Genomic DNA, 21,150 nt, shown 5'->3' with positions numbered 1-21,150 from the left:
CCACTGCAGACGTCAACGTTTCTCAGCAAAGGCGACGTGACGGGAGGGAGGGGATCATCACCCTGGAGTGGCCGGGTTCGTTTGACTCTCGAGAGTGAACGTGTCTCCCCAGGGGTTCATCTGCCCCGTGTGCATGCAGCCGTACAGCTCGGCAGTGGAATTGTTTTCGCACCACGAGTCTGCGCACAGCGTTCCGCCGCTGGTCAGGGCGCCCGATAGCGCCGCCCCGTCGCCCGGGCACCACACCGAAGTAGTTTTTTATGTCGTCGTCTCTTTGCATCGCTGGCTTGCTGTGGTGCAAGGGCGGCCTGCAGTGAGGGCGCTAGTGGGAGCGCGAGATGGATTAGGCTGCGCTTTTGAATTAGTGAAATGAAGCTTCCCCCCCCCAGCCCATAATTCGGGTACGGCCAGTCTCAGGAGCGGACGAATTTTGTTGATTGAATTACATGTTTCTGCACACCACGTCTTGTTTAAACGTAAGAAAACCAAAACACATGTTGGCCCGCTCCTGTTTTGGCCTCCCTGCAAAAGAGCGGAGTGCCCAATTCTCTAATTAAAGTGCAGTTTAATTGATCCCTTGCTAATCTGGGTTTGCATGCTGTGTGCTCGTTATAGGGGGTTTTACTCTGTGTGTTCGCGCGACCTTTTAAAAGCAGACGTACCAACTGACCCACAATTTGTGGATCACACTCACGTTTGAACATTGAACCTCAATTTTTTATTGCAAATAAAACATTGAATTGATGGAAATATGCAGTGCTATTTAAGAAATCGATTAGAATGGTTTTCATATTTATAAAGACATTACACAGGATACTAGTTCAATCATATCTCTCACTACAGTAAAACCTTGTATTGCGAGCATAATTCGTTCCGGAAACGTGTTTGTAATCCAAAGCACTCGTATATCAAAGCACTCGTATATCAGTTGTGATCACGTGACACTCGGCACACAAAGCGTATATACGTACTACTCGTATTGCAAGACCTCGCTCGTTTATCAAATTAATATTTATTTAAATTTTTTGCTCGTCTTGCAAAACACTCGCAGACCAAGTTACTCGTAATCCAAGGTTTTACTGTATTCATAAATTGACCCACAAATAAGGACAAAAAAGTTGGCATCTGTTTAAGGCCACTGGGACTGCTCGTGTGTGGGTTTGTTTGTGTTGTTTGGCATTGATGAGGGAAGCGATTCTCTTCGAGGGAGTTTGCCGTGCTGGAAACCTGTTCTGATTTCACCAAATAACATGCATGGCGCTGTCTTGGGTTGCTTAAATGTTAATTGCAAAGGAAACCCATTGGTTTCTTCAATTAGCGGCATCCTGGAACAAGCCACGGAAGCCCTTTTACAAATGCTCATTAAAAAAAGTGTGTGTTTACCGTGGCTGGGGAGGAGACCATTTGTTGCAAGCAATCGGCTGACCAGAGCAAACGCGTCGCTTATCTGTCGTCCACGGTCCTGGTCGTTTCTGCATAACATCAGCGAGCAGCGAATGAGTGGCTCTTTTGCCACCCGTGCGACGACGTGTTTGCTTGTTTGTGCGCGCGTGCGTAGGGTTTCATTTGCCCAATTTGCATGAAGTCGCTTGGCTCAGCAGATGAGCTCAGCAGGCACTACCAGAGCTGCCACAGCGAGGGGTCGTCAGCGGACGGAACGCCCGACTCGGTCAGCGTCCCGTCCCACAACAGGTACCGGTCGATTGTGCCCACCCTCCCGTCATGTGTCATGCCACTTTCCCGGTTTTCCTTAGCATATGCGGAAGTGTTTTGTTGGAGGAAGGACGTGCGGTGCGCATGGTTTTTATGAATGCCATTTACAGTACCCATAAATGAGGTTGAGTTAAACGCGTTTGTTTTTCCAGGTGAGAACTCAAAAGAGAGCAGGATAGTATAATTTGCAAGAGTTGACCTCGGTCACCGATGTGAGAGAAGCAGATCAAATAAAAGTACGGCAATGAAGCGAACGGGAATCGGAGTGAAAACAACTGTGTCACATGAGGAATCGAAAGTATTGCACGAGATTAAATCGATGTAAAAGGAAAAAAAAACCCGAACGTACATTGTGTTTAGACAATTGAGTTAAAGAAACCATAAACAGATATAGGGTGATGGGTACTTTTATGTAAACAAACAAGGATACAGTAAAACCTTTTTCACTCGCGTATTTTTCTTACGCGAAATTCTATGATACACGATATTATAATTGCATACCGGTTTCAGTTTTCATGCCTTTTCCCCTCTACTATTCGCGATTTGCCACCACTGCATCCTGGGGGGAGGGGTACTGTACTTGTGCAGTACAGCGGTGGATTGTGGACCATTTGCCACCATCCACAGTGCTTTTACTCTTTCAAGTGCCATTGCCTCCTGTGCAATTCTTTCCTTATTTTGTGATGAGGTTTTTTTCATATTTCGATCATGGGGCGTAAGAGTCAAGTGAGCGGTGGAAATGCGAGCCACAGTAAAAGGCAGAAATGAGTGATGAGTTGAACTCAAAAAGTAGTCGGTGCATGACTGTCAATAGGCGTAATTAATGTTATGGAACATTTACATTTTCTCGCGTATGTTCAGTCGGATACGGGAATCTAACCCCCTTTATTGCCATATAAACATAGTCTCTACATTCGCGAATTCTACTTTCACGCAGACTTTCAACAACAGAACCCTTGCGGATGTCGAGGCCTTGCCGTGTATGTCAAATGCAATTGCAAATGAAGTTATAAAAAAAATCGATAGTTTAGCATCAAGTTCGTCTTGGTATTGATTTTGGCTCAATCACAGTTTTAAGGACATCCCGTGGATTTCCACAAAACAAACACTTTAAAATGTTTCTGATAATAAGGCCGATGTGCATTTCCAGGGACGGGGAGGTGACCATACTGAGGCAGGAGCTCAATGAAGTTCAGACATCGCTAAAGGTGCGGCATTCATTGTATATGGCGTGATTCCTGAAGTCCTGTTGAGTAAAGACTTGCATTCTTGGAACCCAAAAACACACCCAGAGTTGTGTGGTAAATGTACAAGCTACTTATGTTGTATACTAGTTTGTTTCTCCAAAACGTAACTGTTGGTGAAGTTCAAGAAAGATTATGTCATTTGCCGTGACTCGGTAGCGCATTCTACATGAGAGAAATTAAACTGCAAGGTGGTTGGGTGTAATAGAGGTCAGAGCATTGCGCTGACACCACGGAAATCCTGGATGTGAATCTGGGTTTCAGCTTCCCGCGATCAAATCGAGTTGTTAAGTGTGGTGCGTTATCTCAGCGCAGTTCACCAACGACCTTACTGAAAAAAGACATCACATTACATTTAGTTAATATGGATACATTTGATCTCTGAAAATGCTAAATATTGGTTTTACTGCCATGTGATGATCATTTTCCGATCTGGCAGACATCTGATCGCATTTACCCACGAATGTGTGAATACGCAAGGGCACTTGAAGGGGTCTCAGAAGTAGTTCTGTGGTGTTTATTTTTTAAGAGCCAATTATTATAGGCATAGGTTTGCGTTGACACTGCGAGAAATCCGATTGACACTCTTATGACATTTCACCGATCGTACAATTGTTAAAAAAAAATTCCGTTTAATGTTTTGGTAAATTAAATATTTTTGTCTTATTAAAGATTAAAGCCTCAAACAATTGGGTTGCACCAAATCAGTTCATATTTTTGTTAAATGTATAAACGTCCTCGTGTTTGTCTCACAGAGGTGGTGTCAAATCTGTGGGACTGTACCAGTTAACATTTAAATAATCTATATAATTGTCTCCTTAGCCACTGAATGTGTGGTCTCAGCCTGCCTGACTTACTGAAGAGCTGTCGTGTTTGTAGGAGGAGAGATGGTACTCAGAAGAGCTCAAGAAAGAATTGGAAAAGTTACAGGGGCAGCCCAAGCAGGTTCGTTTAACTCTGGTTGAAAGCCAATCTCTGTCAATCGAATAATGGCATGCTTTGTGTATGATTGCTCCGAGGCATGGATTTCCGTTCAAGCGCAGGTGTTTTTTTTCTGTACAAGACGGATTAAAAGTGATGTATAAATGTCAAGAATGCAATGATTTACCATGCTCACAGTTTGGTGGATTTTCAAGTTTGACAATCAAAATTCCGTGAAAGAAAACAACTCGGCGCGTTCGTCAATAACACTTGAGTTATTTAGTTAACTGTACGTGTGCACCACTGCCAACCAGGCATGTCCAAATATTTTTTTCAGTTTGATTAAAGGGTCAGTTCTTCTTCATGTGTACATTCATGTGTACTGTATGATATGCATTGCATGATATGTCTTCTTCTGTCTTACTCTCCATTAGGTTAAATTAACACTTGCATTACATTTGCAAAAAAGTGGAAATAATTATTCCATGTATGATTTGACACATACATTAAAAGTGAAAGATACAAATTTAATTAAATTTGTGAGTCATTATAGACGTAGTAAAATGTGAATGTGTGCAATTAACACGTTCATTGATTCACGTGAACAACCCCACATTAGTTGTAATTAACAACACATCGCTGAGCATTATCGTGCGTTTGAGCCTAGTTTATGACTGTTTGTATCGTTGCAGGAAGGCGACAAAGACGGTGAAAAGGTTGATACGGCAGGTACATGTTTACCAAGGGTCTGCTCTCTCTTCAGATAAGCACATTTCGCAAGCCCGATACAAACCCCTTTTTACATTTAAAGACGCAAAACCACACTTTTTGCGAACTGCGTGGGCACGCAGAGTCGTCGAGTGTGCACGTGTGCCCGATTCGTCGTTGCAGAGGTGCAGGCCCTGCAAGCCCAACTGGACGATGCTCTGACGGCGAACCAGGAGATTCAGCGCATGAAGGACCTTTTGGAGCAGAAGGCAGCCTCCTTGGCCTCTGACATGGCTGGTGAGAATCATCATCATCATCGTCGTCATCATTTATTGTAAATTATGTCACACCTCACCTGTATTATGTGTATAAGGGAAGGTCCCTGGACCATACAGTGTAATTGTGGACATTGTCAAAGCAGCGGGACCGACATTGGTGGACTTGTTCATGAAATGTAAAAAAAAAGAATTAAAATACCATAATAAGGGAATGATGCCTCAGGCCTTCTTCTCAAAACGGGAGGAAAATGACTACAGCCCCAGAAGCCTCTTCTTTTAGACACCACGGAGTTGGAGTAAAGAGATCGCTTCATTTGCAGGTTGCTGAATGGATTGTTGCATCGATAGGATGGTGAAAGATGGTGGCGACTTGGGCAGGCCTTCATCCAGCAGTGGATTGATCATTGCTGCCCCTGATCATGACAGGACCTCACACCTCGGGGCCAATATATTTCTCGCTCGTGTTATTAGTAGTAACTTTATTACCAGTCTTGGTAATAAACATACATTTTACGAATCGTAAATCGTCTGCATGCAGAACTGTTTGGGGCTCACTCGACGGAAGGGTCTGCTTTATGCACTCGGGCATGAAATCATCGCCTCTGACAAAATCACTTGGGTCACGCCTGGTATTGTTAGATCTCTGGAGCTAAGCAGGACTGAGCCTGGATTGTGCTTGGATGCAGTGCCGGATTATCGTTGTAGCCATAGTAGCATATGCTATGGGCCCCGCACTTTCAAGGGCCCCCGGCTAAATGCTTTCAAGCTATCATTCCGGTTCAGTGATTCTGCACTTGCTCTATTACTATAGTACTATACCGCCTTCAACTTTATGAACGACTGGGTGTTTATGGTTAGCGATTTGTCGTATTATCTGGCTGTATAGCAAGGGAAAAAAAACAATTGCTTTACTATGCAAGTTAAAATATTTATGTGTTTTTATTTATTTATTTAGGGCCCCTTTATAACATGTGCTACAGGCCCTGCACTAGCTTAATCCGGCACGGCTTGGATGAATGGCCGCCATGTAGAACACGGGTTGTAGGCTGCTGTGGAGCTGCATTGTTAACCGATGGTAGTTTAGAAAGATCCATTCTTGAGCTGTACTTTTCGTAAATGTTTTGTGCTGCACAAATTTTTCCAATCTGCACTGATCCAGCATTGTAAAGTATGGTCAAACAACCCCCAGAATCTTGCGCAACATGAGGGAGACCCTCAATCCAGCACTGGCTTGACAAAAGGGCTTCACACGTACGTGGCATTATCATGTTTGAAACGGATGTATTTTATCCAAAGTGTGATAATATATTGTTTATATAATTATTTGTCAGGGACATTTGAATAATTCCCATTTTAGAGCTCACGAAGTTACACATTCTTGCCTATGTAATTATCAGTGCTCTGAAGATGAAATTACAACAAAAAAACGTTGAAAACGTACATTTGAATTTCTGCTTGCTAAAATCCCATGTGTTTTGGTTAGCGCTCTGGTGTGCAGCGTCATGCTTTGTGCCAGCATGTCGGGGGTCATTGAGAACGGGCGAACCCATGATTTCAGACTGGCAATGAACTCGTATTTCTGCACTGCCACTGGCTCGCGACTGGCGTACGATGGCATGCAGCTGCTGTTCCCCTCCTGCCGCCCCGCAGGCGTGAAGTCGTGCGTGGATGAGGAGAAGGGCCTGAAGGAGGCCGCTGAGGAGAAGATCAGGGAGCTGAGTGATGCCCTCACGAAGGAAAAAGCCGTTGTGGAAGACTTAAAAACAGAGCTGGTATGATTGTGGCACGGAGGGGCGAGTTGCGTTAAGAGGAGGAACCTCGCTGGCTCGTGCTGCGTTACGTGTTGGGAACGCTAGCTACCGCCGCCTAATGTGCATGTGCTCGGTATTGTCTTGCTAATTATCTAGTCCATCTGGCTGAATGACATTGCACAGCCTGATGTCATGAGCTGTGGTGTCATGTCCACCATTATTTACACGGACAAAGTATAAATGTGATTTTTTTTTTCAACAGCTGTGTTTAAGTTTGTTTTATGCGTTGTTAACTAATGAATATTGCTCAGTAATAAAACAAAAATGAATATGCACACATATCCATAGACGCTTGAGACATGTAACTCCATTGCCAAGGTAATGCGAATACAAATTAACAGTTGAACCTGTGAGAGTGCACGTGTAATAATTTTAAATATTGGCAGCAATGTTTAATTGAGTCCCAAGATTTAGCTGTTACAGAAGATCCTGTCCAGAATTATTTATCCAATTCTCATTTGTTTTTCTCTGAGCACATTTCCATTCGGGAGGAAACTTCGAGTGTCCAGGAGAAAAAAAAATCCTAACTCCTGCAAACGAGAGGGGCAGACAACAGTCAAAACCCCTTTAAACACTCCGCTTTGCAGACTGACAGCCCATTAACAAACCTGCTTGCTCCGCTGCCCAGATGCAACGCCCAGGCGTGGATGATGTGGAGGTGCTAAAGAAGGAGCTGGTGCAGGTGCAGACACTCATGGACCAGCTGACGCGTGAGCGCGAGGAGGCATCCGAGCGGCTCAATGAGCAGCACCGACAGCTCCAGCAGAAGCACAGCCAGGCCCAGGTGAGGGGCATGGTCGGGAATAGGCGCAAGGTGCATGCCGAGGTACAGGTGAAGGGCATGGCTGGGCTACAGGTGGGGGGCATGGTCGGGTTTCGGCAAGGTGCATGCCTAGGTACAGGTGAAGGGCATGGCTGGGCTACAGGTGGGGGGCATGGTCGGGAATAGGCAAGGTGCATGCCAAGGTACAGGTGAAGGGCATGGCTGTGGGTACAGGTGAGGGGCATTGGCAGGCATAGGCGAGGGGCATGGTCAGATATCGGTAAAGGGGCATGACTAGGTACAGGTGTGGGGCATGGCTGGATACAGGTGACGGGCATTGGTAGGCACAAGTGAGGGACTGTGGCTGGGTACAGATGAGGTGCATGCCTGTGCACAGGTGACGGCACAGGCATGGGTAATAGTCAGCTCAAGGTGAAGGGTGCAGCTGCTTCCCACTTACTGCTACGGAGCTTTGCATGGCTGCATTTCATTATCTTCTTTTTTAAACAACGCCTATGCAATTAAATATGGATTTATAAAGTGTGTGAGAGGTGAATGGTTTGTTGCATTGTGAGAAATGGTGACAGCTTGGCGTAGACTTTCATCCAGCAGTGGATAGATGATGATGATGATGAAAGTGCATACTGTCCAACCCTACGAATACAAATGGCAGGCTGCCGTTTTTTTAATCCTTGCGCCACATCCTCATGTTCAAAGCTAATTGTATCACTTAAAACATTAGCTGAGGAAAAAAAAGTTGCTTTGACAATCGGTATGCGGTGAAAATCCTAAAAAATCGGAAGCCTGACGCTTAAATGGGGGCAGGGTGTTTGGCAACTGTGAAAGTGTCTCAATGTGAGCACGTGCCGAGACACTCCGGGTCGTGATCAATTTAGTCAATTTGTTTAATGTTTTGGGGGGGGGGAGGAGGGAGAAGTTCGCAAGAGGAAGAAAATAGCACCGACCGTTGTGATATCGCAAGAAGATCTTTTGCTTGGCTTGTCATGAAAGCTTAAAGGCCTCAATATTTTGTGAATGGGACTTAATGTTTCGTGGAAAATTGACCTCTCTCTATGTTGTCAGTTTGGCCATGCCGTGGTAACATGAGAGGAAACTCTCCTTCCGCCACGGCACTAAAATGGGCCGTACGTGCGCGCGGCTGGAAGTGTGCTTTCTAACCAGAGTTGACGTAGCATTCGTGATTACTGCCATCATTATTCATGTATTAACCCCATCAATTGCTGCGGCTATGCTATTAGCATTACCTTTGTGTTGCATTAACTTACGTCATGATTGTTTTAACATTCTTGTGCAGACGGGGCGGCCGGAAGTCATGTTTTTTTTCCCCCCATTGAGAAGCCCATTGCATGTGTTTCATAACACAAAAGTTGCACATTACCATAAGGATAAGGAATGTAATGATCAGCCCCTTGGTTATTCTTGATTACTTTCCCCAAATCTGGATTACGATTTGATTCAAGGATCGATTGTTTTCTAACTTTGTGGTGAGTAGCGCCTCTCGTGGCAGCAGTGGGTCACCCAAAACGGTTGCGTACAACACGCAGATACAGAAAATAATCTATCCTTACGCGCATGGTTTTAATCCATCTATCATGACCTTAATAATATATTTATTGATCTACGTAATGTTTGTAATTTTTTTCGCGCTGTACGTAGCCAACCGCGCTCATCGGAGTTGCGGGGGAAGGACAACAAGCTAAACACAGAAAACAGTTCGAAAGAAATTAGTTTTCAAACGAATTAGTATGAGCATCAATCCCTGTACACGCTGGTCAAGCTTCTGTTAAAACTCTACGACCAGCCTTTCTTGGCTTGGCTTAAGGCGCGCGTGCATTTTCATGTTCAGTGTGTGCCGTGCCATCGCTGTGTCTCTCCGCTCATCCCCATTGTTGTCGTCTTTTCTCACTCACGCTGCTCCGAGGATGAGTGTGCTTTGGAGGTACTCATCGCAGCTTCCGTTCAGCGGCCAGTTCCAACATTAATTGATTGCTGCCCTGACAAATGCTGCCCCCGAATGAGCGATGTTAGTTCAGCTGTCGCCTTCACAGTGAGTTGTTGCGGCCAATATTGTTTTGTTTTAAATGACGGGCCCGCGTTGGAAGTTTTATCCAAAGTTGGTGCATATCAGCGCGGCGTCATCAATTTTGTCGCTGTTGTGCCAGCCAACGTTGAAGAGTAGCTTATTAATGAGATCTAAGAGAACACAATTATACAACTCACCTAATGTTTGTAAAAAAAAAGATTGACTGGTATAATTATATAATCATGTCGATTACTAATTTGTTAAATAATTTATTAAGTGTTTCTCAAGGCAATAACAAAATGTGATTTACATTCGCATTAACTTCAAAATTGTGTAATTACTATTTCCATTACCCGAGCGTCGACTGTTTTATTATCCTCGGGCTTCCACCGTCGTAGCGGCACTGTTTGCTTGCCCCGTGAGTGCCGCTGCGTGTGAAACTTAAACGCAGACGACTCTTTCTGCCGTGCCGGTGCTGCCGTGAAAGGACACCATAAAGAAGCTGAAGGAGGAGCTCAAGAAGGCCCCCAAGGAGGTGGCAGCCCTCTCGGAGAAACTCAAGCAGCTGGGCTCCACCAGCGAGGAGACAAAGAGGCAGCGCCAGGTCAGGGCCACTGATCGCTCCGCGCACGGGAACATTCACGCAGGGGATCTTGTCACTCCACCAAGCAAGCGCCTTATGGCAAAGGTTTTTAAACTGGCAGACCCTGGGACAGAAGCGGCCCACGAAGGCTCCTGGAATGGCTCTCCGAGCCGTGGCCCTCCAGGAGATAGTGGCTCCCCGAAACCTAAAGAGATGCGGATCGGTGAGATGTCACGTGGCCTGCCAGCATGCGCTAGAAATACGCGTTGAGAGTATTCGGCTGCTGTACTTACCACGTGATAAGCGACTTCGTTGGGCTATCATTTGTGGCCAGGTCGTTTCTGAAAAAGAGCTCTATAGCTCAGTGGGCCTTACCTGGTGAAAAAAAATTGACTATCATTTTATTGACTTATCTTGTCACCCACCAGAAAATAAGTTTAATAACCCTGCCTTAGAGCATCTTTATAGCTTGATTTCAACGGCCACATCTAACCAGCACATTGCTCTGCTGCCGAGAACAAAGTGAAGTTGGAAGTGACTTTGTGCTGCAATACAAGATGAGATGTGCTACGACCATATCACCCTGAATGTGCCCGATCCCATCAGATGTCGCAAGCTAAGCATGCTCGAACCTGGTAAGCACTCGGAAGGGAGATTACCCGGGAATACCCGTTCTCGGGGCTTTTGTGATGCCTGGGTGGCACATGCTTGCGGGATGGAGAAGGGCCGGTTGTCGAGACAGCCATTGGGATAGTCTCCACGAGTATGGCGACCGAGGGGAAGACCTGAGACCAGATGGTGGTATCGTACGGCACACCTTGCAGGCCGCGTGTCTGCTGTGTAGCAGCTGCAGGATCTGGCAAGGATGGATACGCATCGACGGCTTTTGGCCACGATGACATCCTTGTTCTGGATCGTATTCTCCGCCGGCGCGTTACGCGAGGTTCGCCTTTTCCCCAGGCCCTGGAGCTGGAGCTGGTCGGGAAGCGTGCCGAGTGCGAGCGGCTGTCGGAGCAGCTGCAGGCGGCGAGCCACGGCCAGGCCGGCCTGAGCGGGACCCTGGAGGAGCGGCGCACTCAGCTCGAGAAGCTGCACTCGGAGCTCAACGCTCTGCAGGTGGGAGCCTCGGTTTCATTGGCTCTGCGAGCGAGAGAGCCTCGTGGGGGGGGGCGGAGTCAGAAGGGGGGTGGGTCTGATCGTCATGGGCAGTGCAGCTGAAAAGTATCCCTCGCATCGTGCGAACTTCCTGCATGTTGCTCTATTAAAAGGTTAGGAAGTTTGTGAAGCTGTATCTGTATGCAGAGGGGAGCTGTGGAATGAAGAGCGTGTGTACTGCACTGGCCCGCAGCAGCCTACAGGCTTCTGTTGGCAGCTGGTGGCAGTGCAGCTTCTCTCTATGAGCAAGCGTTTAAAACCCACACGTGGCGATGACAGCAGCGGTGGTGCCGCTGTGGCGAAATGTTAACTACCTTGCCCGGTATACAGGAGGTCGTGGGTTCGATTGTGACCCGACGCCTGTTTATTTGGAGTTTGCATGTTCTCCCCGTGGTCGTGTGGATTTTTTTTCTGGGGCCTCCGGTTTTTCCTTCATTTAGAAACATGCTTTTAGAGTATTTGGTCGCAATACATTTCCACGTGATGAGCCACTTCGTTGTTGGCTCGCTTTGAAAAAGAGCTAAATAGCACAGTCGGGCCTTACCTGGTAAAATAAAAATAGTTTACAGTTTAGTTTCAAATTTCGATTTAAAGCTTTCGTGACTGCAGGGATTCATCTTCTTGGTTCTTTCGGTAAAGTCACGTAGAAGGAAAATAATAAAATAATAAAAATTAAACATAATCAAATAATTCTCACGACGTTTCGGCTACAACGCAAGCAGCCGTCCTCAGGTGAAGAATGAAACACCACCAAGCTTGGAGCGTATTTATTATGTTTTATTATTATTATTTTATTATTTTCCTTCTACGTGACTTTACCGAAAGAACCAAGAAGTTTAGTTTCAGTCCCGTCGTCCCACAGGCATCACACGGGGAGCTCAAGGCGTCGGTGGCGACGCTGCGGGAGGCCAACGCGGGGCTGCAGGGGGCGCGCGGCACGCTGGAGGCCACGCTGGCGGAGCGCGACGCCGAGCTCGGGCGCCTGCGCGCCGAGCTGGCCGAGGCCGAGGCGCAGGGCCAGCGTCTGGGCCTGGAGCTGAAGCAGACGCGGCAGAGCAAGGAGGAGAAGGAGCAGCAGAACGTCCAGCAGCAGGGAGAGATGAGCCAGGTAAGAGCTGGCAGGTGTGCATCATCATTAGCATCGCCATCAGCATCATTCTCGAAATTGAAAACTCAGTTCTTTAGAACTGCCTTTTTGTGTGTAGTTGTTTGTTCTTCCCCCGGTGCGAAATAATTTCAACATACATAAATAACATAAGCATCGTCGTCGTGATGTCCGACGTTTCGCCGCACGTGCTGGGAGCTTCGGTAACTAACGGCGGTCCGCGAAGTCGATGCTCTTACAGCTCGCCGATGTGTTTTCGGGTTGCTTTCACGCGTCGTTTGGCACGCCTGGTAGTTTTATTCTCCACGTGCTGCGAGGGGGGTCACAACCCAGAAAACACACAGCGGAGCGCCGTAACGGTGGCGACCTTGTAGACCGCCGCCTCGCCAATCGCTTCACCGCGGGGTTGTGTGCAGCTGCATGCGCGGCTGCTGGAGACGGAGCGGCAGCTGGGCGAGGTGCAGGGCGTGCTCAAGGAGCAGCGGCAGGCCTCGGGCGAGCGTGTGATGGAACGGGAGCAGCAGCTCTCCGACCTCACCCTGCAACTGTCGCTCATGGAGGAACAGGTTTGTTACGCCCGGGTATCCCCTTCATCGCTCGATGTTGGATAAATGATCGTTTTTTTGCCTTTTTTTTTTTACCCCCACCCCACACCTATTTGTGCTCTAATCCCTGAGAGCTGCCGTGTCACCTCTGAACCACATACTTTTAAAAGTCACTCAACCAATGCCAACTCTACCCCCCCCCCCTTCTTATATGATGCTGTCAGTGTGCCCTGTACTCTATGCTTCTTTGAATACACCATTTCCCCTGCTGAGCTGGACATATGTCCCGCTGTTCCCAGCTGGGCGGAATGCATTTGAATGAAAAAAAACAACGGTGGGTGATGCTGCCCACAATTGTAACATATGGCGGCAGGGTGCCTTTTTAGATGAGGGTTTGTGTGGCGATAGGCGGCGCGCTGGAAGTTGACATAGTTATTATTGTTGTACGTGTGTGTGTGTGTGTGGGGAGCGGTCGTCGAGCGGTTAGCGCTACGCTACGAACCGGATGACCCGAGTTTGATTCCCGCTCACGGGTAACACCAGTGACGATTATCTGCACCGGTCCTGGGCCTCTCCTAGGTCACCTCAACCTCAAATGAGTACCTGGTTCTGTGTGTAAAAACATCGCCATTGGGGAGACGAAAGGCGGCCGGTCGTGTTGTTGGCCACCCACCCCCTCGTGTGCCGTGCCGGCCTTCATAGGTGCTCGCTGACAGCACTTGCCCCAACAGTCTAATAAGGCTATACGGGTGGTCTTTGTGCGCGTGTACGTGTGTGCGCGCGTGTGCAGCTACAGCAGAGCATGGCGTCCGTGGCCGAGGTGCAGAGCCAGCTGGACAAATCGCACAAACAGAGCCAGGAGCTCCAGGCCGCACACCAGACCAGCACGGCGAAGCTGCGGGAGGCGCAGGTGACATAAAATAATAAATAAACACACGAGCGTCCGTTACAAAAAAACAGCAATATCTATGTAGATACAGCATGTGGGAAGATACTTTACGTGAGTATTCTTCATTGCAAGGCCCGCGGGCCACTAGCGGCCCCTGGTGGCCTTTAGCGCGGCCCTTGACGATACACAAATCTGAAAGGCACCCCCCATCGCGAGCGCCGGTGATAGCTGTGGCAGCCAGGGCAGCACCAACAAGTCCCAGGGAATCCACCCAGGGGGCGCTGGAACCCCATTCACCAACAAGTTGAATGCAGCTCGGCATTGTTTGATTGACAAGCCTCTCTCAGCTGATGACAATCCGAAAGCTCTAAACCATTCCAGAATTTGCTTAGATCAATGCTGTTGGATAACATTAGTGTTCAAGGCCTTGAGGGTGATTTCCCCAAAAAAATATTATTTTGGACGAAAATATGTTTATTATCATTATCCATAAAGCTCCGCAGTGGTGCATGTTAAGTTTTAGTTTTATTGTTATTTTATTACTCAAGATCGACCATGACCATGCATAATACATTTCGTGGCTCCCTCCAGCTTGTACGAGGTTATACAACCCAAAGAATTCAAACCGGCATGTGCCGAGCAATGCCATAGCGTAGTGTAAGCACGCAGTCAACTCCCCCCCCGCCCCTACTTGCATGGCAGAGTGACCTGGAGCAGGTGCTCCGGCAGATTGGGGACAAGGACCAGAAGACCCAGAACCTGGAGGCGCTGCTGCAGAAGTCCCGCGACACCGTGGGACACCTGGAGGCCGAGCGGGACGAACTCTTCGGGAAGATCCAGGCGGGCGAGGGTGCCGGCGAGGCAATCAGCCAACTGCAGGAGAAGAACAGCGGTCTGCAGGAGCAGGTGACGGTTCCCCGGGGGGAATGGCGGAAAGATGTTTGGGGGTGGGGGTTAGAGTTAACGGTTAGGTAGAAGGGCGCATATGGATGCTATTCCTAAGGCGGCCTGGTCGTTGGGAGCTTCCACAGTTCGGGGATGCGCTTGGAGAGTCAGTTGCCGAAGAAGCTCCCCAGCGCGTGGAGCGGAACGTCGGACTTCCTAGCCGAACACCGCGCGGTACGACCTGACAACACATCTGAGAGCTGTACAGCACAACCGCGACAACTTCCGCAGTTTTATTGCTCGACAATTGCTTCATATTAATTAAAATTATCCAAAAATAATGTTTATTAACAACTTGACTGACGTTGAAGAGTATTTACAGTGCAGTTGTTCCCATTTTAGCATTAGTCATTGCCGTGTTTTAAAAAATATTAAATGAGGCTTCATCTTCTTGGTTATTTCGGTAAAGTCACGTAGAAGGGAGTAATAAAATAATAAAAATAAAACATAATAAAATAATTCTCACGACGTTTCGGCCACAACGCAAGCAGCCGTCCTCAGGTGTTTTCTTTTTATTATTTTATTACTTCCCTTCTACGTGACTTTACCGAAAGAACCAAGAAGATGAATCCCTGCAGTCACGAAAGCTTTAAATCGAAATTTGAGGCTTCATCTCTTTGTATGAAACTAACCGACAAGCCACAGAGTCATCTTGTCCGATTGTGTGCCCCCACTCGCCCAAAACCTCGTGACACTTTGTTGTCGTTGTCGCTGATCCTCGCCGCGCGTGTTGGTTTACCTCCTGCAGCTGTCGCAGCTGACGGAGCGGCTGGCTCACCAGACGGAGAGCCACCGGCAGGCGCAGGAGGACCTGCACAAGAAGGTGCAGGAGCTCAAGACGCAGCTGAGCGCCGCGCAGGATCGCTGCGCCACGCTGGAGGCGGCGACGTCCGAGCTGAACTCGCAGCTCGCGGACGTGCGGGAAAAAGCCACGCAGCTCGACTCTCAGGCACGTGGTGGCACGTCCCTGTCCCATGCCTGCCACGTGGGCTTGAACCACACCTGATTCAACTGCTTCCTTTACACCAAGGCTTGGGAACTGATGTCCCACGGGGCCGATAAGGCCCCCCGCAGCTTTATTTCATACGGCCCATGGCCGCACGAGATCAAACAATTAAATAAAAGGGCTCACGCGTCACTTGCATTCATCATTGCCAGCATATTAGCAGCACGAATAAGGTACTGCAGGGGAATATATTTGACCTGGCCACACTGTGTATGTATTTTAGTGCACTCGGTCAATTCCATTGGGGGATAACACTCAAAGCTCCACACAGATGGGACAGGAACCCACTTGCTGTACTGTCATTTCCCACGCACACCGCAGCCCAGCAGGTTTGGGATCTTCACAAATATATGTGATCCAGCAACCCTTACTCTCAAAGCCCTGGATTATTGGTGCGTAAAACGTCGATCACAACCCAGGGTTACCACACGGTGCTCACGGGAGCTGCGGACTGGACTTTCAACGCATGGCATCGTGAATCCCTCTCTGCTGGTAAACGTTGCGAGCGCTGCGCACATGCCCGTGTGATCACCTTGGCTCTCGCCCCTTCAGGTGAAAGCCAAGTCGGAGCTGCTTCTGGCAGCCGAAGCGGCTAAAGCGGCCCTGAGGGCAGATCTGCAGAACCACACGGAGCAGTCGCAGAATGCCCTGCAGGACAAGCAGCAGGTGAGAGTTGCATGTTAACCTCCTCAGACTCAATGTGAATCTGTGTGTGCGCGCATGCACGTAGTGGTTAGCACATTGTGCTATGAACCCGGTGGCACGAGTTCGATTCCCGGCCTCAAATGAGTAACACGGCGCTTCGCGTAAACATCAGCGCTGGGGAGACTACGGTTGCTGGGAATTGGGCTGGCCACACCATGCTCTCCTCGCGTGCCATGCTGCTCTTAATAGGTGCCCGCTAATGGCATTTGCCACAAATGTCTATGAGACCTAGGTTCTGTTCCCAGCCACGCACATTAGCTGAGTTCTGCTTAAATCTGCTAAATCATTACGTGAGAGAACCTGGTTTATACACCGGTGTCTCAAACACAAATTGGAACCCAGGAAACTCATCGGTGCCGGCTCAGCATCCTGACTCCTGAGCCAGCCAACTGTAGGGAACAGGGCAACCTCCGTGTCCGAGGTATATTCGTTTCTTCCCTTCACGCTAACCGCCCCCCCCACCTCCTCCCTCCTCGTGTGCCGGGCAGGAGCTGAAGCAGTCGCTGTCGCAGATGGAGCAGCTCCGTGCAGAGCTGGCTGTGCGGGCCGAGAACTGCTCGCAGCTGGAGGGCAGCCTCAAGGAGCAGCGGGAGAAGCTGCTTGTGGCTGAGCAGCAGACGGAGGAGCAGCAGGCGCGAGCCAAGGTCTCGTTGGTTCCCCTGCTTCACCGCGTCGTCCCAACTCTCTTTCGTTCATGTACAGCCTCTTCTCCTGTAACGCGTGGTTAAAATTCCGCGAGTTGGATATAACGAGATGAATGTATGAGGGAACGCATCTTTTTTATAACGCGGCTGCGAATTGGATATATAACGCGATCGAGTGAACGGAACTACGTCGCGTGAGTAGGAATAGGCGGTTGTGCGGGTGCCTCGGCACAGCATCGCATGAGGCGGGATGCAGCTGGATGCTGCTGGATGCTGCTGGATGCTACCCACACGCCTCGGTCTTTGTTCAGCCTGCGTACGCATCTCACGTGTTATCGCGGCCTGTGCTTTGCCCTACGCTATACATTATAACGCGACTTTTCCATAATGCGGTGTTCTTCAGGAACGCAATTACCGCGTTATAGGAGTACAGACACTGTCTGTACTTTATTTCAAGCCAGGTGAGAGCCCAGTGCCTCTGACCAAATCATGCAGAATGCTCCCGATCTCATCAGATCTGAGAAGCTAAATGGACTTGAGCCTACTTTTAGCACTTGGATGTACGACCGCCACGCACAGCAATGTCTCGTAGGTGCGGGACTAAGTTGCAGAGGGCAACGCAGGAAAACCCATTGTTGTATTGTGCTTCTATGCTCCTACGTCTATGTTTCCTACCTTCATCAACCAGCACCGACCAGCGTGGCGATTACGTTCAATTAACCTACCCCGCCCACGACCAACGTGCCGTGAGGAGACCCTCATCCAGCAGTGAACGGGGCCTGTGTCCATGTGCCATGCAGAAGCTGGAGGGGGAACTGACGCAGGAGAAGCGCATGATGGAGAAGGCTCGGCAGGAGCTGAGCGAATCCAACAAGCAGCGGCAAGAGTTGGACGCTCGAACACAGGAACTGGGACAGCAGCTGGAGTTTGAGAAGGAGAGGTCAGTTTCGATTTAAAGCTTTCGTGACTGCAGGGATTCATCTTCTTGGTTCTTTCGGTAAAGTCACGTAGAAGGGAAGTAATAAAATAATAAAAATAATTCTCACGACGTTTCGGCCACAACGCAAGCAGCCGTCCTCAGGTGAAGAAACAGATTTGTCGAGACGCTATCTTCTCGACAGACCTGTTTCTTCACCTGAGGACGGCTGCTTGCGTTGTGGCCGAAACGTCATGAGAATTATTTTATTTTATTACTTCCCTTCTACGTGACTTTACCGAAAGAACCAAGAAGAAGAGAGGTCAGTTGCGCACCACTTTTCCCACTGCGTGTAGTTTGCGTTTTTGACATCGCCGCGAGGAACGCTCGCCTTGCCTTTCTTAAGCAACGAGTGGTCGGTTTGTGAAGAGGAGCAGCCGGCGTCGCCGAGTGATTGGAGCCCGTCTGCTGTGGAGCCAGTTTGTGCGTCTCATGTTGTATAAGCCCGGAAGGTGTAAAAAAAAAAATCCTATTTTTGCATAGTTTGTATTTTTTAAGATTTTATTTTTGTTGTTGTGATGTGCAGAATCCTCCAAGCGTGCTATCTGGTCTGAAGCAAATTCAGCCCAATGTTTTGAATTCCATATTCTGTGGGCCTTTCGGTAAAGTCACGTGGATAGGTTGAGAGAAAAGAACAAAAAACTACGACGTTTTTGTTATTTTCTTTCAATATCAAGATAAATAGTTTCTTTCGTGGTTTTACCGGTCTCCCTTATGAGCTAGATTTGTTATATCAATATTTTGTCAAGTAGAGTATTGATTTCATGAGTTATATTATTGACAAATGGTTGCTATGTGTGGGTACATCGGTGTTGGATGCCCTCCTCCAGCAGCCGATTGACAAAAGATGTCGTAGTGTACTTACATATGTCCCTACGTACACTAGAGACTTTTCACGGATTCATTTTGTTTCCTTGAGTCCGACAACCGAGGCGAAGACCTGATCACCTAGATAGCGTGGGGATTAGGACAGGTCTGGGGAGGCCGCTTGTCTACCGTGCAGCAGCCCTCGGCAAGTGGAAGGGGGTCGACGGCGTCGGTGAGCTGAGTGACGGCATCGACCGCTTGGGCCACAATGACATCTCGCCGTTGTTCCCTTCAAGCCTCGCCCGGTCCAAGGCTGAGCTGGGCCAAAAGAGCGAGGAGCTGGCATCTGCGGCGGCGCGGAGAGAGGAGGAGCTGCGCGGGGAGCACGAGCGACTGAAGGGCGCCGCCGAGAGGCAGCGAGCGGAGGCGGAGGGACGCGCCGCCGCGTTGGAGTCGCAGCTCGGCGAGGTTCGGTCGGAGCGAGATTCCCTCGCGCGGGAGCTCTCCGAGGGCAAGCGGCAGCTGGAGGAGCTGAGTGCCGGCGTCGCGGACGCGCAGTCGCAGCTGGGAGCCGAGAGGGAGGCTCGCAAGATCGGCGTCGCCGAGACGGTGAGCGCGTTCGTGTCACGAGCGTCCCTTTAAGTGTGCACGCCCCAGAGTCGGTGTTAATCTGCACAAAGTGCAGCTAATTTGTACGCGTTATCTCTGATTATCACGGTTGGCTACGTACGGTGCGAGAGAGGTTCAACATACACACGTACGTAGATCCGTCCGTACGTGTTCTAACAGGACCAAACAAGAAATATGCCGCATTGTAACGACATTCATGTATTGACGCCTTCACACAATTGTGTTTGTGGAATCAGAAAAAGAAGCACAAGGCAGCGATGAAGGAGGTCCAGGCGCAGCTGGAGAAGGCGAAGAAGGAGCATGAACAGCTGCTCGGCACTGTCACGCAGACGGAGGCGGTAGGTTGCTGCATCTTCATCATCATCGCGATAGTGGTTAGATCATGGCTGATGATGAAGACTATCAGCGATAATGTTTGGCGGCCAGAGAACAATTTCTGGTTGTGATCCAGTACGTTAAAAGGCCAGATGAGACGAAAGAAATCCTTCACTTTCCGAGAAATCATTTCATTTATTGTTTATCCTCTTGGGTTTTGTTGAGAGTCATAGGGTCTTGAACACAGATAGTGTGTTCTAGATTTGAAGCTTTCGTTACTGCAAGGATTTATATTCTTAGGTTTTTTTCGGTAAAGTCACGTAGGTAAAACATTAAAATTAATAAATACAGATAGTGTGCTTTGCTAATAACACCGATTTGAAATCGCTATTCAGTCTGCAAGAATCAATCGCGTGAACTCTGCAGAATCTCGTTGGTAATTTTACAGTCATTTGAAGCCACTCTCCCACATGATACACTGCACACGTGTGTGATATACTGTACGCCGCGCTAATGGGGGGGCCTTGCATGTGCGTTCCCGTCTCAAGTGGTGTCTCTGGCACCCCTGTGAACTTTTGCCGACGGGTGTCCTCCTCCGGTCAGGCGGCGGTTAGCGTTTGTTGGTGTCAGGCGCGGCGCAGAATGTTTCAACTCTCGCTTTTTCGCCCCTCGCCGTGAACGCGCCCAGACGGCGCAGTCGCTGCGCGATCAGGCGGCGGGTACCGCGGCTGAGCTGGCGTCGCTGAAGCAGACCGTGGGGCAAAAGGAGGCCGAGGCAAAGCAACTCCGCGGCAAGGTAGCCGAGTCGGAGAAATCGGCCAAGCAGCAACGGAAGGACCACGAGGGGCAGCTGTCCAAAGCCGCAGCCGAACTTGCGGCTCAGGTGGGTGTGATATAACTTGTGGCGCCACGGTGGCGAGACGTTAACTACCTCGCCTGCTATACAGGAGGTCGGGGGTTCGATTCCGACCCTGACGCCTGTTTATATGGAGTTTGCGTGTTCTCCCCGTGGTCTCGTGGATTTTTCTCCGGGTTCTCCGGTTTTTCCCTCCACATTTAGAAATATGCTTTTAGAGTATTTGGCTGCTTTAATTTTCTACATGATAAGTCACTGCGTTGAGCAATCATTTGGGGCCATATTTAGAGCAATATATAGCTCGTTGGGTCTTACCTCGTAAAATAAAAATAGTTTCGTTTTAGGTATGAGCCATCTGGGAAACAAACTGAAATACACATTTTTGTAGCCCTGTTAATTTCATTTCATTCAGTCACCATTTATAACTCTTAATCGATCCACTGCTGGATGAAGGTTTCACCACGCTATGTCAGCCGTGGGGTTTGTCTGACCACGCTTCGGGGTTGG

General features: G+C 48.8%; 1 protein-coding gene across 2 annotated transcripts in view; it reads left to right on the top strand.

Moving 5' to 3' along the window:
- EEA1 (early endosome antigen 1) overlaps window positions 1–21,150 on the top strand; it is a 49,346-nt gene that overhangs the window by 13,243 nt on the left and 14,953 nt on the right. Inside the window, exons 3-23 of one of the 2 annotated variants that reach the window (XM_078861031.1) lie at window positions 1,559–1,692; window positions 2,864–2,921; window positions 3,837–3,902; window positions 4,571–4,607; window positions 4,770–4,883; window positions 6,515–6,636; window positions 7,304–7,459; window positions 9,381–9,398; window positions 9,970–10,086; window positions 11,026–11,181; window positions 12,083–12,328; window positions 12,742–12,891; window positions 13,661–13,780; window positions 14,462–14,665; window positions 15,453–15,653; window positions 16,263–16,376; window positions 16,904–17,059; window positions 17,860–17,999; window positions 19,139–19,451; window positions 19,709–19,810; window positions 20,476–20,670. In XM_078861031.1, the coding sequence (XP_078717157.1) occupies window positions 1,559–1,692; window positions 2,864–2,921; window positions 3,837–3,902; window positions 4,571–4,607; window positions 4,770–4,883; window positions 6,515–6,636; window positions 7,304–7,459; window positions 9,381–9,398; window positions 9,970–10,086; window positions 11,026–11,181; window positions 12,083–12,328; window positions 12,742–12,891; window positions 13,661–13,780; window positions 14,462–14,665; window positions 15,453–15,653; window positions 16,263–16,376; window positions 16,904–17,059; window positions 17,860–17,999; window positions 19,139–19,451; window positions 19,709–19,810; window positions 20,476–20,670 (2,919 nt within the window). The remainder of the gene's footprint in view (window positions 1–1,558; window positions 1,693–2,863; window positions 2,922–3,836; window positions 3,903–4,570; window positions 4,608–4,769; window positions 4,884–6,514; window positions 6,637–7,303; window positions 7,460–9,380; window positions 9,399–9,969; window positions 10,087–11,025; window positions 11,182–12,082; window positions 12,329–12,741; window positions 12,892–13,660; window positions 13,781–14,461; window positions 14,666–15,452; window positions 15,654–16,262; window positions 16,377–16,903; window positions 17,060–17,859; window positions 18,000–19,138; window positions 19,452–19,708; window positions 19,811–20,475; window positions 20,671–21,150) is intronic. The other variant, XM_078861032.1, reaches the window with a different exon arrangement.

Source organism: Lampetra fluviatilis, chromosome 11 (assembly GCF_964198595.1).
Source record: "Lampetra fluviatilis chromosome 11, kcLamFluv1.1, whole genome shotgun sequence".
NCBI lineage: Eukaryota > Metazoa > Chordata > Hyperoartia > Petromyzontiformes > Petromyzontidae > Lampetra > Lampetra fluviatilis.
Note: the sequence above shows the minus strand (reverse complement) of the source record. Positions and strands in the feature narration are given on the sequence as shown.